Consider the following 17585-nt stretch of genomic DNA (forward strand, 5'->3'; position numbering starts at 1 on the left):
TCAACTGAGTTTGTTGTGAGGGAATAGAGCCTCCATTTTTTATAGATACAAAAAGTATAAAAAAATATATAATTTCTCCTAAATTTAACACATTTAAATTAGAACTTAGTATATTTTTTTATCAAATTAAACACAACTCTTTTCCGTCTGACTCAGTTTAGCACAAGCCAAATGATTAATTTGACTCCTAATAGATTTGTTAAGTAGAAAAAAAATAGTGATCAATTTGATAGAAAATATATTAAATTCTAATTTAAATATGTTGAATTTAAGATGAATTATACATTCTTTTAAACTTTTTATAACCGAAAAAATGAGAGTAATTAAGTAAATTGGTGTATATTAAGAGTTAAAGTAGGGATTTTAGGGAAAGTTGCCTAAAAAACAATGAGGACCTTAATAAAAAAACAAAGAATGCTCTATTAGATATTTTCCCTCCAAAATAGCTTTTATGTTGTCATAGCTATCCATAGTTGCTACAATACATGGAAGTTATCGAGTTTTTATTTCAACGTTATTCTTTTTATTTCCAATGTTATTGTAGCATTATAACATGTAAAAATTATTATGTAACTGATAACATGTAATATTTAATACAATACTATTGTAATATTGTAACAATTAATGAATAGTTTGTACAACTATTTTAAAATAAATTTGATTAAATTAAATAATTTTGATCAAATTGGTAAATTATATTTTGATATAATAGTATTAAGAGTTTAGAATTATAAATTCAAAATTTCGATGTTAAGATTTAGAATTTAACTATAAGTCTATAACGTGTAGTAATTACTGACTACTAATAATTATAATATATAGTAGCTACTCCATAACTGTTATAACATAAAAATTTATCTATTTCACACTTAATCAAATTAAATTGTAAATTTATTTTAAATATGCGGTAACAACTACCAAGTAATTTTTATATATTATCATAGAAATTTGATAGGTTTTACACACTATAATAGATATTCGATAGCGACTATAACATTGGTCAAAATAAAATCACTAATGGAGAGTCCTTTTGTTTTTTTTAAGGAACCTCCATTTGAATTTTTTTTTCCAAAAAAAACTTTTTACTCATAATGTTAATCTTGTCGTATGAAAAATTGATTAAGTCCGTCATTTTAGTTTTAGATTAGCCTCCATTGTGGCAAATTTTAAGATAATTTGATTTTAAAAACCCAAATAAAATGCATAATTTTTTGATACTTTTATTGTTGCTAATTTAGATTAAAAATTATTTGGGATACGAAGAGACAACTAATAAGAAAATGAATATTTATATAAATTTTCCTTGAAATTTGAATGTTTTTTAATTCAAAATAAGAAAAATAAACAAAATTTGGTAGATTTTTGTCTCAAACAAAATAAATATAAGGCACCATCTTGAGAATAATCAAAATATGAAGGAGGCCTTTGATCATTTTGAAAATAGAGAGTTTGATTTACATTTTTGCACAAACAAATCGTCACAAAAAATCAGTGCTACAAGTGCTAAACAGTAATATACCGTTATTGAAAGCGTAATGTACTAATAAACCGGCCATATCGCCGCTACGGGGCTACCAAACGCGATATATGTATAATTGAACGGCCAACAAGCAAATATCGCCGTTTCCCCCTTCCCTATCCACCCATGGCCGGCGCCGCCATGGCCTTCGCCGTCTTCCACCCTCGCCCCTCACTCCTCTGCACTGGCCCTCTGCTTCCGTTCCAAGCCATCCGACGTATTTCCTTTCTCCGCCTTGCTTCTAGCTCCTCCACCTCCCCCACTGCCGAGTTCAACATCTCCTTCGGCGCCAGTCCCTCACCAGGCGTCAACGAGGCTGAACCAAGAACCCTAGTGCCAGACACTTCCCCTACTGGATCATCGAATGCTCCCATGCCCATGCTCATTCCGTGGATTGTCCGCGGCGAGGACGGCCAGTTCACTATACAGTCCTCCCCTCCCGCCCGATTCCTCCAAGACATGGCCGAAGCCAAGATGGAGAAGAAGGCTAAGAAAAAGAACGACAAGAAGAATTCTCCGGGCGCGATGACGTCTATTGTTACGAGTGCATCGCCTCCCAAGTACTCGAAGGCTGCCAGAAGATTTTACAACCAGCACATTAAACAGAAGTCGCAGCGGCTCAGTAAGGTCCTTGCTGCTTCTGGTGGTAAGTTTTTTGCTGTTTTAATAATTTGGCAAAGCATTTGGATTTTGAATCTGTTCCTTTTATGGTCCTTATCCTTCTGGCTTTCTGTCGTTGCCTTTGCTAGTAGTGAATCTTGATTTTCTAAAGTTGCCAGTTAAAATTATCAACTTTTCAGTGGCATCGAGAAGGAATTGTGAAGAGATAATTTTTGAAGGGAAAGTGACTGTCAATGGGTCAGTTTGCACTTCTCCACAGGTATTCTGCATAAGGTTGCCTAAGGACACTTGCAAGCTGCAATAGTTTGAATGCCTTTTATCTGCTTGATATATATATAGTTTTGATATGTTGCCCACCTTATGCTGCACACGCCGTGAGCACCTAGTGTAATTGATTTTTTTTTTTTTAATTTTTTTTTAAGCTCTCAGATATCCCAATCAAAATTTTCCTTTAAGGTTTAGGGGTTTGGGTTATAGTATTAAGCACAAAAAAAATTTCAAATCGAAAAAAAATTTAGGTGCACACGGGGTATGTGGCGTAAGCTGGGTAGCATATCAAAACTATATATATATATATATATATATATATATATATATTAGAAACAACAACAATTGATCATTACTCCATTGGGTTCTTCATATGTGGCAAACTTCTTTAAGGTGTTAAAAATTGAGCTTGTTATGTGTCTTTGTATGAGGCAAACTTCTTTAAAGATCCTTTTTTATATATACACTAGGTATTAATTGTTATCCTGTATTTGTGCTGCCAAAGTCATTTTTTACATTATTTTATGCTGATGACGCTTTTGTCTAAAGGGCCATGCTTGAAGGAGTGGAACCTTCATAACAGGTTACAATACTTATTGGGTAAAGGGTCAATCTCAGATAATCAGTGTCGAAGCTACATTTGCTATCCACTAGAGTCCTCAGTCACTACATAACTACTACATAAACTTGAAATTCACTAAGACCTATGGCGAGTTATCGCCAATTTTATTATTTCTTTTAAGTTTACAAGTTCCAGTTCACTAGCCCTGCTCAATCTTACTGTTACTTTGCTCTCATTTTCTGAACCATTTTCAGAAGATTATTTTTGTGTTTGGGTTCTACACATCTACCTACAACTTTTTCGTTGAATGGGTCAAGAATTCTTTTAGTTGCAGCTTCTCACTGCCATACCTTCCTTTTTCATTATATCTTGATTAGTGAGTTCTCTGTCTCAACATCATCCTCAAATGTACTGAGACTATTGATTACCATATTAAAGTGGCTTATGTTTATTCTCTTCATCCAGATTTGACTTGACAATGAGATTGCTAGTCGCTGATAGTTACCTGAATTTTCTTTTACGCTTATTAGACTTTTTGTCATTATCCTTGATGATTCACATGTTGCTTCTGATTTTCATTTGAAAGAAGGCCCAAGATGTGCCCCATTCATTTTTTCTGAGTACCCATTGAGCTTTTTCATATGTCAACTTCATATAAGTACAAAATTAGAAACAGAGACTCTAAAATATTTCATCTGACTGGTCTGCAAGTTTATATCTTATTAACTTTTGTTGTATGTTTAGACCAGGGTCGACATTGCAAAGGATTCAATATATGTTAATGGGAACCGCTTATCCAAGAAACTACCTCCTAAGTTGTATTTTGCTCTCAACAAGCCAAAAGGGTTTGTATTTTTCTAGTTTAATTTTTGTTAAAGTTGCATGATTTTTTTTAATGCCATTGTAACTTAACTATTTCCCTTGCCTTTTGCCTAATGTAGTTTGTATTTAGGCACATCTAACTAATTCTTGAAAACTGCAGTTATATTTGCTCAAGTGCAGATGATTCTAAATCAGTCATATCCCTCTTCGATGATTTTTTGAAAAAATGGGTATGTGTAGTTTGATTACTCTTTTATATGGTTTGGAGCATGGTACTCAAGATTATGATTTGGATTATAAGATCTCACGATCATACTATGCAAATCAACCTAAATTATCAGGATCGTAGGTAGAATTTGAATCAGGCTAGATTCTTGTGAATTTATGATCTAATCCAATACTTCTTACGGGCTTTTATGTTGGATCTCAATTCCAAAAACGTTAACTGGATGGAATAATTTACTTTATTATAGATATTTTACAGCTTGATATTTAATGAAAGTACCCCCATTTTTTCATGTCATTTCATTTGAGAAAATCTACATATGAGATTCTTTTAACTTCCAACTAGAAAATCTCTTTTTAAAATTTTGCAATTGTATAATTTTTATATTAGCCGACTCCACCTAGTGAGATAAGACTTGGTTGTTGTGATTGTTGTATAATGTTTATATCTTTTTTGTATAACTATAAATTATAATGGTGAAATATAGTTCTAAAACAATATTTTAATTAAACTCTAAAACTCAACTCACAAGCTTGCGCTTTGATCTTACGTTCCAAAAAAGATTGTAAACTTATAAACCCCTCACTATTCCTAGATAGGATCTCAATTATGACAACCTTCATTTGGCCTAGGATTAGTTTACTTATACAAGTTCTCATAAATCACCACAATGTGCTGCCTTTTGATGTTCTCTTCCTTTTCCTTTCACCTCCATTTACTTTTCACATTTCCAATTTTGCAGATTAAGTCAAATCCAGGAATACCGAAGCCACGATTGTTCACTGTTGGACGCCTTGATGTTGCAACAACCGGCTTGATTATTGTTACTAATGATGGTACAAAAAAGTTGTGGCATCATAGTTGTGTCACTCTCTTTTGTATTTATTGTTATTTATTTGAAGTTGTATAACAGATTTTTATTCTCAGGTGATTTTACTCAGAAGATTTCTCATCCATCATCTGAACTAACCAAAGAGTATGTTCAACCTACATTGTCTTTTACTTTAAGAAAGTACATATCTACAATTGATGTTTGGTAAAATGTTTTCCAAGTATAAAAGGTGTGGGATAGTTCAGGTATGCTTTTTAGCTTAAAAGGATATTTTATTAGATTATGGCACAATTAATTATAGTGTAGCCGACCCTACTTAGTAGGATAAAAGCTTGGTTGTTGTTGTTGTTGTATGGTACAATTACTTATAGTTTGAAAATTAATACATGAAGTCAAGGTACTAGAAATGAAAATATTGAGATGTGTGGGTTCAATTCACTATAACAAAAAAAAGGAAAAAAATGTTAAATGTGACTAGATGTATCTCTAATAGATGATGATAAAGTGAGATAGCTAAGATAGACAAGTTTAATCAATTAAAGACATGGACAAGGGACCAAAGAGAGCTAGCTCTATGTGACCTAGGTAACCTTCTCCTAATAGTTGGGTCTCTGTAGCTTTATTTGCATACTTGGTGGTATAACTAGAAACACTGTTAGGTTAGTTGGCTGATCGAACTGTAGTCGTGCAAATAAGTTCTTCATCATGGTTTGTAATGGTCTAAATTTCTATGCTGTCAATGATATACCATCGGGAACAATCTCACCCATAGAAAGAAAAAATGTATTGTTTATTGACTGAAGAATGCAATTGCATGTGATCCTAATGCCTTTACATTCCAATCAGTAAAAACCAAGTCTCCTAAGACAATGCCCAACTTATCCTGAAAAAATATATATATTTTAAACTTAGAAACAATCTATGAAAATTTATATACTGTGTTAGTCAATCATTTTTAGCTCCCTATATTTTAATCTTGGTTATTATTACAGATATATAGCAACAATAGAAGGTAAGGTCAATAGACGGCACCTTGTAACTATAAGTGAGGGTGCTCAAGTTGAAGGTGTACACTGTGTACCTGATTCTGTGGAACTATTGTCAGCCCAGCCTGATGCTTCAAGACCTCGAATTCGATTAGTGGTAAATGTTCTTTAAATCTGTAGACAAAATGATTCTAAAGCAATCTTGCACTAGTGCTGCATGTTGATGTAGTGAATTTCTTTCGCAATAAACACATATTTATCAATTTGCCATTGTATTTTCTGCCTTTAGGTTTCAATAGGTAAAAATACAAAGCAATGGTCTATAGGAATAACTGTATGATTTCCAATGAATTCAAATGGAATGAAATTAAGTACTGTTATGCTTGGTACATACTCCCATTGAATTGAAATTCCATAATCATTAGGAGAAACTACTTACTTTACTCCAAGATTAACTTTCCGTCTATGTTAATTTTCAACGAATGTATTACTCTATTCGAGTGTTGAATGGCTGGGTGGGCGCTCAAGGGTTGGGTAGATGGGTGGGACTTGGACAGGCTGGTAGATTTCTTATAATTGTTAAAACTATCACTTGTCTATTTCTTGCCTATTACTTGCATTCCTATAAATCAACCATACAAATTCAAATGAAACATTTTATTTCATTCCATGAACCACACAAAAGTATAATTAGTCATTCAATTTCTTGTCTATTCTAAATGGTTATTCCAATTCTTTTCTAGGAAAATTTCTAGTCCTTCTCTTCCGTTCCTTCTCAATTCTTTAGCTTACAGAAACCTTATTTAAATGCAAGGAAATCAATATATTAATCCTCCTTATGTTAAATTTTGTTATCATTACTCTGATCTATATATGTTAATTAAGATCCTTCTTTTGAGATATCTGCTAGGTACATGAAGGGAGAAACCATGAAGTGCGAGAACTTGTAAGAAATGCAGGGTTACAGGTCTGTTTGTAACTTAGACTCTCTTGCACACTGGAAGCCTAATTATAGAGAATGCTCAAGATACTCTGTTGGCTAATCCACTATTTTTCTTATCTCTGTAGCTTTATTCGCTAAAACGTGTGCGAATAGGTGGATTCAGTCTTCCATCCGATCTCGGGTAATTTCATGCTTCTTGCTACCTTTTGTTTCTAGTTTTTTCTCGCTATTTATACTGTCAAATACCCACTTCTTATATCACCTACCCAGTCATTAGGTATAAATCTCCTTTGATGTTTTGATTAGGCTTGGGAAGTATGTTGAACTTAAGCAATCCGACTTCAAGTTGTTTGAAGTGAAGAAGTGAACACTCCAAAGAATGCCAGAATAGCATCAGATTTGAACACGACACCTCGGTTTGCTTCAAATAAACTTTTAGCTATTTGACATGCGATCTCCATCTCGATGTTTGATCTAGTCCAGTATGACAATGGAATGAGTTGCTGGTAAGACACAAAACCGTGGATCAATGCCTAGAGAGAAGATGAACACTTGGTTTCCATGCCGCTTTATCATTTGCTCATCATGTAGTGATGAAGTGATGGACAATGAAATTCTGGTGCTAACTCAGGAGATTCTGATTGCCAAAAGTAATTTTTTTTTCTTCGTAAAGCTAATGTATATGTTGAACAGAAATGACTATGATATTGTTGTTTCTTGAGATTAAGTATAGTATTGTAACTGAATAATTTATAATTTATCATCTGATTTTACTCAATATGTTATGTGGGAGGTGGTATCGCGTACCTGTAAGTTAATACCGTATGTATACCTTCTCTGGTCACCTCTGGCGGTGGGATTTAAACTTGAATAAGTGATATAAGTATTTGGAAACCAACCAAATCAACAAATCAGAGTGGCGCAGCGGAAGCGTGGTGGGCCCATAACCCACAGGTCCAGGATCGAAACCTGGCTCTGATATGAGTTTTGTTCTTTTTTTTGGATTCAGTTGTCTTGATTTGTCGGCCGAATCTAGATATAATTTCTCGTCGAAATCCAACGCCTTCACGAGGTAATCGATCAACGATGTTCTACTCTTCTTGTTCTGATCGAAATCCCATTGTCTGCTAAAGGCTTCTGTTTTTGATGCCCATTGATCGTTGGAGTTGCATGGTCTTTCTCGACTCAAGGTTGGATTTTCACTGACTTTTTTTTCCTCTGCGAAGAAACCTAGTCGCGAGTACACGATCGCTTGTTTAACGATTCTAGCAGGATGAAATAGGAGGCAGCTGCTGAGGACTCGGCTCTCCAGGGTCTGCTCTACTTACTCTGTTTGTTTTGATCGGAAATTGTTTAAATTTTTTAAATATGTGAATACTATTCCAATGCATCGTTGGGCTTTAATCAAGTAGCCCAACCCATCAATAAAGGATAAGAGGACGATGGCCGCTTCGCCCTCCTCCTCGCGCCGCAGGATTCTTCGACGTCGGAGGGAGGGCCGCAATGGCAGCTCTGGCATTGCCTAGCTTCAAGCTCACATGTTATTCGAGAATACCTTCGACTTCCCAAGAAAATTTCACATTTGCACGCTCCTTTTTCTCCTCTTACCTGGCTTCTCCTCCATTGCGCTCTTCGCCTGTGGACAGACCCTCTGCTATTTCTTTAAGAAGGCACAGATCCCTGCCTCGAGCATCATCCGAAGGTGATTTAACTTCTCAAGATTACATCTTTTCATGTGTTTTTTTAACTATTTCCCCCCTTCCAATGGATTCCTGCTATGCTAATTTATTGCAGCAACTTCCGCCCCATGCCATCTCGGATGACCCACGGGGTCCCTGCTATGCTAATTTATGAAATATGGTTGTGGGGAGAGAGATAATTTGGTAGCCTTTAGTTCAAGCATGTCAATGGATACTTAGAATCATAGTGATTCAAGAAAAAAAAATGAAGAAATAATTTTCTCATCTAAAGGATGTATGTTTTACTCTTTAGTACAATTCAACTTTCTGTTGCACTTTCTGATCCAAGTTTTAGTTCGTTAATACTTAACCTCTCCGTTACCTTATCGAGTTTTCTTGTTATTCCTTCTGGGTCACCTCCGCTTTAGCACATGAGTGGTTCCATTGGATTTTGTGCTCACCATGAACTGGGTGAATCTAGAGTAATATATAGCCAACTTTGGCGCACTTCTCCTCTTCTCCCTTGTAACCCAAATGATGCTGACTTTGCATGCCATGTTGACATTTTTTTCTTTATGGCAGTAGCACCAAAGTCGAACCCAATGGCTTATTGCACAACCTTCTCATGCATTAACAAATTTTAGAAACAACTATGTATGACACTTACATCTATATATGTGTCACATGATCGTAGCTGAGTCCAAGTAGTGTAGAAAGTCCTTTTTTAAGTTAGGTCAGGTATCAAATACATTAGAATGAACGCAAATGTTGAAGTAACATAACTACTTGCCATATGTGGATGGTCATGTACAACCGAGAAACCACATTTCCAGGACAAGGTGAGTTGGACTGTAAAGCGTGTTCAAACAACAATTCAATTGAGAACCTAAGATTCCTTGAAAACTACTAAACTTTCCATGGTGCCATGGAGGTGGCATGCTTGTTGTAGTTTATTTAAAGAAAACTATGAGGTATTTTAAATAATATCTCTGAGGTGGTAAACTGTATTCTCTCTAAAAGAATATTTCTTTCCCTATCATTTTCCATTTCACTGAGGAGCAAATGGCATTTCATGATTTACTTAGTTTGTGTGCATGTGTACAGTAACAATATTTTTTTAACCTTGCAGGTATTCCAGCTGAATTGGTTGAAGATTCTAAATTTGTCCCCTTAAATGCTGATGACCCCATATATGGTCCCCCAGTGAGTTTCCAGCAGATGCACTCATCCATAAATACATCGAGCTTTATAGTCACCATTGTTTATCACTTGGTTTTGCCATTGGTTACCCTGTCCTGCTAGATTCTATTATGTGAAATATAATTAATAAACTTTTTTTTCTGAAAATTCCTGTGGGTTCATCATCTTCCTTGTGAACATGTACAAATACAAGAAAATTATTGATTGGACACACCAGTTACTGAACATATACAAGACAATGGTAGTTTTTAGATGACCTTTTCTTTTAATTCAATTATCAGCATTTTTTTTTTTAAAAGGGAATAATCAACATGCTGAGACAAAGATAGTTCTGGAATGTGATATATCACTCTTAAACTTAGCATTTTGATAGCTGATCCTTATTAATTGGATTCTGAAGCATGAACAAGTAGTCCTTGTCATCACCTGAAAAAAAAATTGGAGTTATTTATCCAGGCTGTTGGTAGTGACTAGTACCTTTATTACTGACAGCACTCACCCCATTGTTATTTTTTGATGTTTATGGGTTTTGGATAATCAAATGAAGCATTTGATAACTGACTTATTTCTAGCCAAGTAAAATAAATAAATCTTTTTTCTATGATGTGAATATGTTGCAAAAGTTGGCACTTGACAGCTGACATAATATCAGTTACCTCCCTTAATTTTGAATTATGTTCAAGATTCAAATGCATGCTCTGACTATCTCATTGGTTATCTTAATTTTATAAAGTCTTAATACTTTGAGTAGATTTTTTTATGTTTAGGCTTTGCTGCTGGTGGGATTTGAAGTAGATGAAAAGGAAAAGGTATTATTCCCGTCTCTCTTTAAAACTCAAGTACATGCGAGAAATGGATCTAAATTTTAGATGTATTTATTGTAAGGTTTAATTAATAATTATCTTTTTATATAAATGGCTCTCATTTATGTTTAATATTATTTTCCCCGTTTGAGCCTATTCAAAGTTTCATCATTTACATGGTAAATTTATCTTAATTTCCTGTTATCTTGTACTGATACAGATTCAAATGTTTCTAAAAGAGCTCGATGGAGACTTTTTAAAGGTAATTCTTTGCAACATTAACTTTTCTTTCTTCAGTGTTTGTAGGTGTTATTTATTAAAATCTCGACCTTTACAATTTCCATTTTCAATGAGTAAGAGATGCCAATAATTAATACTTCTTCAATCAAGCAGATCACACAGCAGTGCTCAAGTTCAGTTATTTTCAACAAACTTCAAATATAGCTTTTTTTTTGTGCTTATAACATGTTTATTCTAAACGTTTGTCTGTTGTGTCAACTCCTTGATATTTGATAATATTACCAGTGAACGTGAATAAAGAATCAATAGAAGAGTAGTATCAAACCTCCCTTTTTTTCTTCCAATTGCAATACGCCCAACAAATTAAACTAAATGTACCTGCCATATAAAGGACAAAAGGAAAGGGTTTTCTTAAAGGATTCCTTCCCCTCACAGCTTTTGGAAAGTACTGAAGTCTAATTACCTGGCCCAAAAAGTACAGGAAAGTGTAGTTGTAGGATTGGATTTGAATTGCGATCTTTTTCTGTGGCTCATTGCCCTCATCCAATCATTCATTTCTTCTTGTTGGTGACAGGTTATTTATTGCACAGAGGATATGATTGAGAAGACGGTATCGGATGCAATGCACACTGAGCAAGTCCACTTAGATGATGTGAAGGTGATCCACCATGATTCTTCATATCCAGTTCTCATTTCTAAATGCATGTTGCGAGCAAGTAGACAATGTTCTGTTAGTATGCAAATGTTTAGACCTAAAAGATGGAGCTATTTTGTTATAAACTTAAGAATATTTTACCCTCGACTTTCATAATTCTTGCTGAGGTAGTCCTACATTACCTAAACCTAATCAAAAATTACCCTTGGGCATTAGCATATTCCGTTGCAAGCACTCCCTGCATACAACTAAACAATGCAATTTCTTACTTATTTTTGCACCAGGCGTCAAGAGACTCCACTGTGAAGTAGAAATAACATAAAATATGATCTTAGTAAATATCATGACAGTATCAATTAATAAGTTCATTCTATTGTATGTGAATTTTATGCACATCTTGCTCACTTGTTCTAGATGATAGATTTAAATCTTGTGTCGTCTCACCTTATAACGGTTAGAGTTGCCCTTCACACACTGACCCATGGGCTGAGACGTTGGCACAATGGAGGTTTTTGGAAATGATCTCGTTAGTGCTTTTATGTATGTTTCCCTTCCTCCCCCTCCTGTGATTTTGAACCTTTATTCTATTGGCGAAAACCAAATGAGTCGCCTCATCTCAGCGGCAATCATAGCTAGGGTTTGGAATCACCTCATCTCAGTGACTATTTCTTCCTCTTCTGTTATCTGTGTTGATCGACACCACCTTGGCATCTTGACGGCTTTCGCCCAACCTTATGTGGCTGCACCTTCCTTGCTTTTCATTTCAGGAATTAAGTGTTGAATTTTTAATAAAATAAATAAATAAACAAATTAAATCATCGAACACGAATTGAAGATGTTGCTTTAAAATCGGATTGGGTCGAACAAAATTCATCGGGTAGGCGCGAAGATAAGGAGTATATTGGTCCAAACTGGGATTGATTTGGATTTTATTTGGCCAAGTTATTGCCGAACCAAGTTTAATTGGATTAAACTAGTTCGATAGACATAAAATGAGTTAAGAAATTAAAAAATATATATTTTCTCTGCTCTTTTTCTTTTTATTCTCTTCCACGTACCCAACCCTCACATGCAAGGCTCCACCCATGGCTTCTTCTTCTTATCTTCTCCTTCCTTCTCCTGTTTTTTATTTCTATATATAGTTTAGTGTTTTTTCCTTCTCCTTCTCTAACAACTCTCGTTTCTTTTTCCTCTTCTCAAGAGCAACAGTCCTTCTTCCCTTCATTTTGTTGTTTCGCAGTCGACCAATAACAACTCTAGTCCTTCTTCTCTTCAACCAGAACAGTTTTTGTTTTATCTTTTTTGTCGTCGGAGCTAGTTGAGACCATTGAAAAAGTGGACAAGACTTTCGTTCTTTTTTTCTTTGATCTTTATAGTTGTTTGTTGAACCATACAATAATGTAATGTAATGTAATAATTTATTTAATTATATATATAATTTATTATATTTTTCTAATAATACTATATAATTTATTATATTAAGTTCAAGCCCACCCAAATATTAAATCCTAGATCTGCCCCTGCATCCCGTCATGTCACTAGCATATCTTGTTCCAGGGTTCAAAAATCCCTGCCTTCTCAGAATGAACCTTGTTTTAGACAGCAATATACATCCATTTACTCATCATACTGTTATCATTATTCTGAGACGGTTGCTTACTACACATCTACTACTTGATCTATTGGACATGTCGTAAGTTTTGGAATTGAATGTTAATCAAACAAACATACTCACTTCCCTGAATCCTATAAAGTTTATACTTGCTGAACATGATCCTTACGGATCAAGATTTTTTAGCTTACTACTTATCACAATGTCAATATTCTCTTCATAAATACATGATCCAACATTCCCGATTACCTGATAACGGAGATTGCACTTGTAACTGTCTTCATTAACCTTTTTCTCTCGACTGCAGATTGCTAAATCTTTGCCCAGATTGTGCATTTTATCAGGATTAAGTGGAGAGGAGATGATAATGTTCATCGATGCATTTCCAGAAACTGGTACCCATTCCAATGCTCAAAAACTGCTCCATATTTGTTGCTTCTTGTCGAAATTATTTCATTCAAAAGTCTGAAATGAGTTCCAAGGCTCGACAATTTATTTACCCCTACGAAAAAGATTAGAGAAGAGAGAAACCTTTAGCATATTTCACTTATCCATAAACGTTTGCATTTGCTTCATGCTTCATCATCCTCACATTTGGCTGTTTCTCCAGGGTTGCAACCAGCTGTTTTTGCAGCACTTGTTCCAAATAGTGCCGATAAGCTTCTCCGAGAAGTGATTGATGAAATAATCGGGGATCACGAAATGCTGGTTTGTTACTATACTTTTTTTCCCCCTCATGTAAACATCTAAAATTTGCATAACTGCATTCATGTTTCCTTACATTTCTGATTTCTACAGGTTGGGAAGCAGTCCGACTGAGTTTTTCCTGCAAGAGAAGTCTCAAGCTGTGTAGATGTAAGGATTCAAAACCTAATCTAATAGTTGTTTAGTTCAATTCAAATTTGCATTGTAGTTGTTTTACAATCTTAATATAATATAGAAATGAGGAAATAATAAAAATTTGAAAAAATATTCTACCCAATTGAATCTTGGCTAATAATAATAATAATAATCAGCAAGATAAATAAGGAAAATAAAGAAGGGTTAAATAACGGAAAATGGAAAAGAATCAATCTTTTCCAAATAGCATATTCAAATATGTTTACGGTTCTAAATATTTCATATTCCTTTTCAAGTTGGAGCATGAATATTTGAAATGCAAATGAGATTGAAAGAGTGATTGTCCAAGTGGTTTAGTAAGATTAGGATGTAATCGAGCCCAGTCGAATCGAACTTTTGAATATTTGAGTTTGACTCATTTATAATCGAGCTGAGCTCGAGTTTTATTTAACGAATATATTCATTGCTCACTAGCTTATTCGAACTTTTATCGAGCCTAAACGAGTTTAATAAATATAATTTTAAATTTAAATATTCATTAAAAATTAAATTATATATTTATAAAAAATTATAAAATTTTTATTAAAATTTATAATTTTATTTTAATAAATAAATTTAATATATTTGTCTATATTTTTTATAAGTAGAGCGTAAAATCTATAAATTTAATATTAAAATTATTATTTTTATTTAAAAATTAATTCATGAGCTTAATGAATGTGTTCACGAGCTAACGAGTCGAGTATTGCAAAACTTGAGCTTGATTTATTTATATTAACAAGTCTCATTAAACGAGTTTTTATTGAATCGAGTTTTAAATTTTTTACGAGCAACTTGATTCATTTACACCTCTAGTAAAGATATCCATAATTTGAGCATTTGATGGCATAAAAATAGTAGAAATTTGATATGTGCTTCTTTGTTATCACAAATATGGGTATAAATGAGTCAAGCCGCTCGTGAGCTATTCGAAGCTCGATTCGATAAAAGCTCGTTTGAGCTCGTTTAATGAGACTCGTTAAGATAAACAAACCAAACTCAAGCTTCACAATATTCGGCTCGTTAGCTCGTGAACATGTTCGTTAAGATCATAAATCAACTTTTAAATAAAAATAATAATAATTTTGATATTGAATTTATAGATTTTACACTTTACTTGTGAAAAACATAGTTAAATATATTAAATTTATTTATTAGAATAAAATTTTAAATTTTAAGAAGAATATTATAATTTTTTAAAAAATATATAATTTAATTTTTAATAAATATTTAAATTTATAATTTATATTTATTAAGTTCGTTTAGGCTCGATAAAAGTTCGAATAAACTCGTGAGCCATGAATATATTCGTTAAATAAAGATCGAACTCGACTCGATTATAAATGAGTCAAACTCAAATATCCAAGAGTTCACATATCCAAGAGTTCGGTTCGACTCGGTTCGATTACACCCCCTAATCACAATGCAATGTGACAGGATTCAAATTATTAATTTGTAACTCCTTGTAGAAGTATCTCAACTAAGTTAACTCATATATAATTGTTGTCATTGCTTTATACTCTGCCTTCTCAGAACAATGAGAAACGATGGTTTGTTTATTTGTCTTCCAAACAACAAAAAAAGAAACTAAGGAAAACACAATGTTCTACCGATCCCCTTATAGGACAGCTTCCCCAATTAGTATCACAATAGCCAATTAAATTAAGGTTATTTTTTCTGAAAGAAAAATACTTTTGTCCGGGTGTTCTCTAAAAATGTCTTAGAACTCGGAGACGAGACGGAGGTGGGTTTACTATCTCTATTCCTGCCCTCGAATTATATCTTTGTCCCCATCTCTGTTTCCGTTTAATTAAGGAAACTCCGTCTTGACTCTTGGGGATTAAGTACTCATCCACGTCCCCATCTCCGGTTTTGTTTAATCAAGGAATTCCCATCCTGATCTCACAGGGATTAAATCTTCATCCACGTCCTCATCTCCATTTCAAAAGTCCATTGACTTGGCTAAAAAGGTTTTCAATTTTAAACTCCTTTTATAAAAGTATTAATACAAGAATCCAACCCTCATGGCTTGGCACAAATGGTAAATGTATCATAGTTTGTCTGTAGTGGACAGGGTTTGAGTCATAGGGAATGCATCGCTTGTGCTCGTCCCGCTATGCAGTTAACACTTATATTCCTAATGAACCTCCTTCCATCGATGTGGGGTAGTGGCATGGGGGACCGTTAATGTGGTAGTTCCATTTTTTTTATTAATACAAGAATTCAATAACATATAAATATTAATATTAATTAAACAATACATATATAATAATATTAATAATTCATGGTTTAATAAACAAAAAAGATCAAACTCTATTATTATCATTATTATTATTATCTGAACGAGTTCGGAGATGAGGATAGTATTATCATACCCGTCCTCATTCAACTGTGGGGATTTGAAAAATTTCTAAACTCAAACTCATACTCAAAAAGACTTCTCGAACTCATCCCCATTTCGGATTTTCCCCACGAATCTCCGAATCCGTAGGAAAAATTGAAAAATCTCTGAACCCAAACTCAAACTCAAACTCATACCCAAAAAGACCCCTTGAACTCGTTCCCATTTCGGATTTTTCCCACGGAGCTATGAACTCATAGGGAAAATTGTCATCCCCAAACTCGAGGGTGCCTAATTAACTAAAGAATAACATATTTGTTATAATGGGGTAGAGATCAATTTTTGATGGACGCATATCCTTAAAGAAAAAACTCCATCCATCCTTGGCCACTTGATGGTCGGCTGACTATAAGTTGACCTTGTGAGTTGTGATTTATCCCTCTTCACTTGGGGACGGTCTGTAAGAGATGTATATGATGAACATAATTATTATATATATTTTTTGCTACCATTAAATCTCGTATAGGTGCGTGTGGTTGCATGGATGATGACATAATAATCACATGAATTATCTGGACTCTTAAGTCTATGAAGGAAGTTCATTAACGAAGGAGAAGGGAGGAGAAGAAAGGGAAAGAAAGGGGAAGTGATGACGACAAACAGTTTGGTTGGGAGATAGGCTAGGCTTGATTGTTACCTGAAGTGCTATGAACCACAAATAGTTGGGACATTTTTAATGATCGTTATCTGCACCTCATGCAATCCGTAATCTTTGTCATCTAGGCATGCGACTGACATTGACCGTTGTTTTAATCTTTAAAGCAACCAGCAGCCTTGATGAGGAATAAGAAACGACTTCATAAAACACAATAGAAAAAAAGCAAAGGAGGAGGTAAACCCTAAGTTATTGCAAATCTCTACAGGGTTTGAGGTTGAAGAAAAAAACCTTCCATGGTAAATAGAAGAATCCCCAATGTACCAGGTCTATCAAAATCTTCCTTGCGATGTTACATTAAAGTTATCTCAAATCTTAAGAATGAGAAGTCCAAAATCTGTTCTTGATTTTTCCCATCCAAAAAAATAAAACAAATTTAACCGGCCATTAGAGGAGGAGGAGATCTGTGATTCATAGCCGCATGGATAGTAAATTTGGAAGAACATTTTCAACGAGCGAGGGTGCCGGTGATGAGATGACAAGGAGAAAAAGGAAGAAGCTTCGCCAATCGCCACCGACAAACTCCGAATTCGAGTTGAACTCGAAACAAATGTGGTCTTCATACATATTTAGAGAATTAATATTTTAAAACAGGAATAAAATTATAATATTTTTTTATTTTTCTTATCCTTCTTTACATCTCAAATTGAGGCATAAGAAAATCTACCATTTCATGGATAAAA

General features: G+C 34.1%; 2 protein-coding genes across 3 annotated transcripts; both read left to right on the forward strand.

The window, feature by feature from the left end:
• The first annotated feature begins 1600 nt into the window (after window positions 1-1600).
• LOC121971197 (putative ribosomal large subunit pseudouridine synthase SVR1, chloroplastic) lies at window positions 1601-7556 on the forward strand. 2 transcript variants are annotated; one of them, XM_042522343.1, is made up of 10 exons: window positions 1601-2165; window positions 2320-2399; window positions 3714-3814; window positions 3952-4021; window positions 4760-4853; window positions 4945-4993; window positions 5842-5992; window positions 6746-6802; window positions 6904-6959; window positions 7085-7556. In XM_042522343.1, exons 1-10 carry the CDS (start codon window positions 1646-1648, stop codon window positions 7143-7145), a joined length of 1239 nt encoding a protein of 412 aa, XP_042378277.1. In that variant the 5' UTR covers window positions 1601-1645; the 3' UTR covers window positions 7146-7556. The 2 variants fall into 2 exon arrangements, with proteins under 2 accessions (XP_042378277.1, XP_042378278.1); XM_042522344.1 differs by lacking the exon at window positions 7085-7556 and having other exon boundaries at window positions 6904-6963.
• A 658-nt stretch (window positions 7557-8214) lies between these two features.
• LOC121971198 lies at window positions 8215-13949 on the forward strand. Its single transcript, XM_042522345.1, has 8 exons — window positions 8215-8480; window positions 9587-9660; window positions 10425-10466; window positions 10681-10722; window positions 11275-11358; window positions 13275-13362; window positions 13578-13675; window positions 13766-13949. The coding sequence occupies exons 1-8, from the start codon at window positions 8282-8284 to the stop codon at window positions 13784-13786; spliced, it is 648 nt and encodes a 215-aa protein (XP_042378279.1). The 5' UTR covers window positions 8215-8281; the 3' UTR covers window positions 13787-13949.
• Window positions 13950-17585: the final 3636 nt, after the last annotated feature.

Source organism: Zingiber officinale, chromosome 4A (genome assembly GCF_018446385.1).
Source record: "Zingiber officinale cultivar Zhangliang chromosome 4A, Zo_v1.1, whole genome shotgun sequence".
In the NCBI taxonomy this organism is placed as follows: Eukaryota; Viridiplantae; Streptophyta; class Magnoliopsida; order Zingiberales; family Zingiberaceae; genus Zingiber; species Zingiber officinale.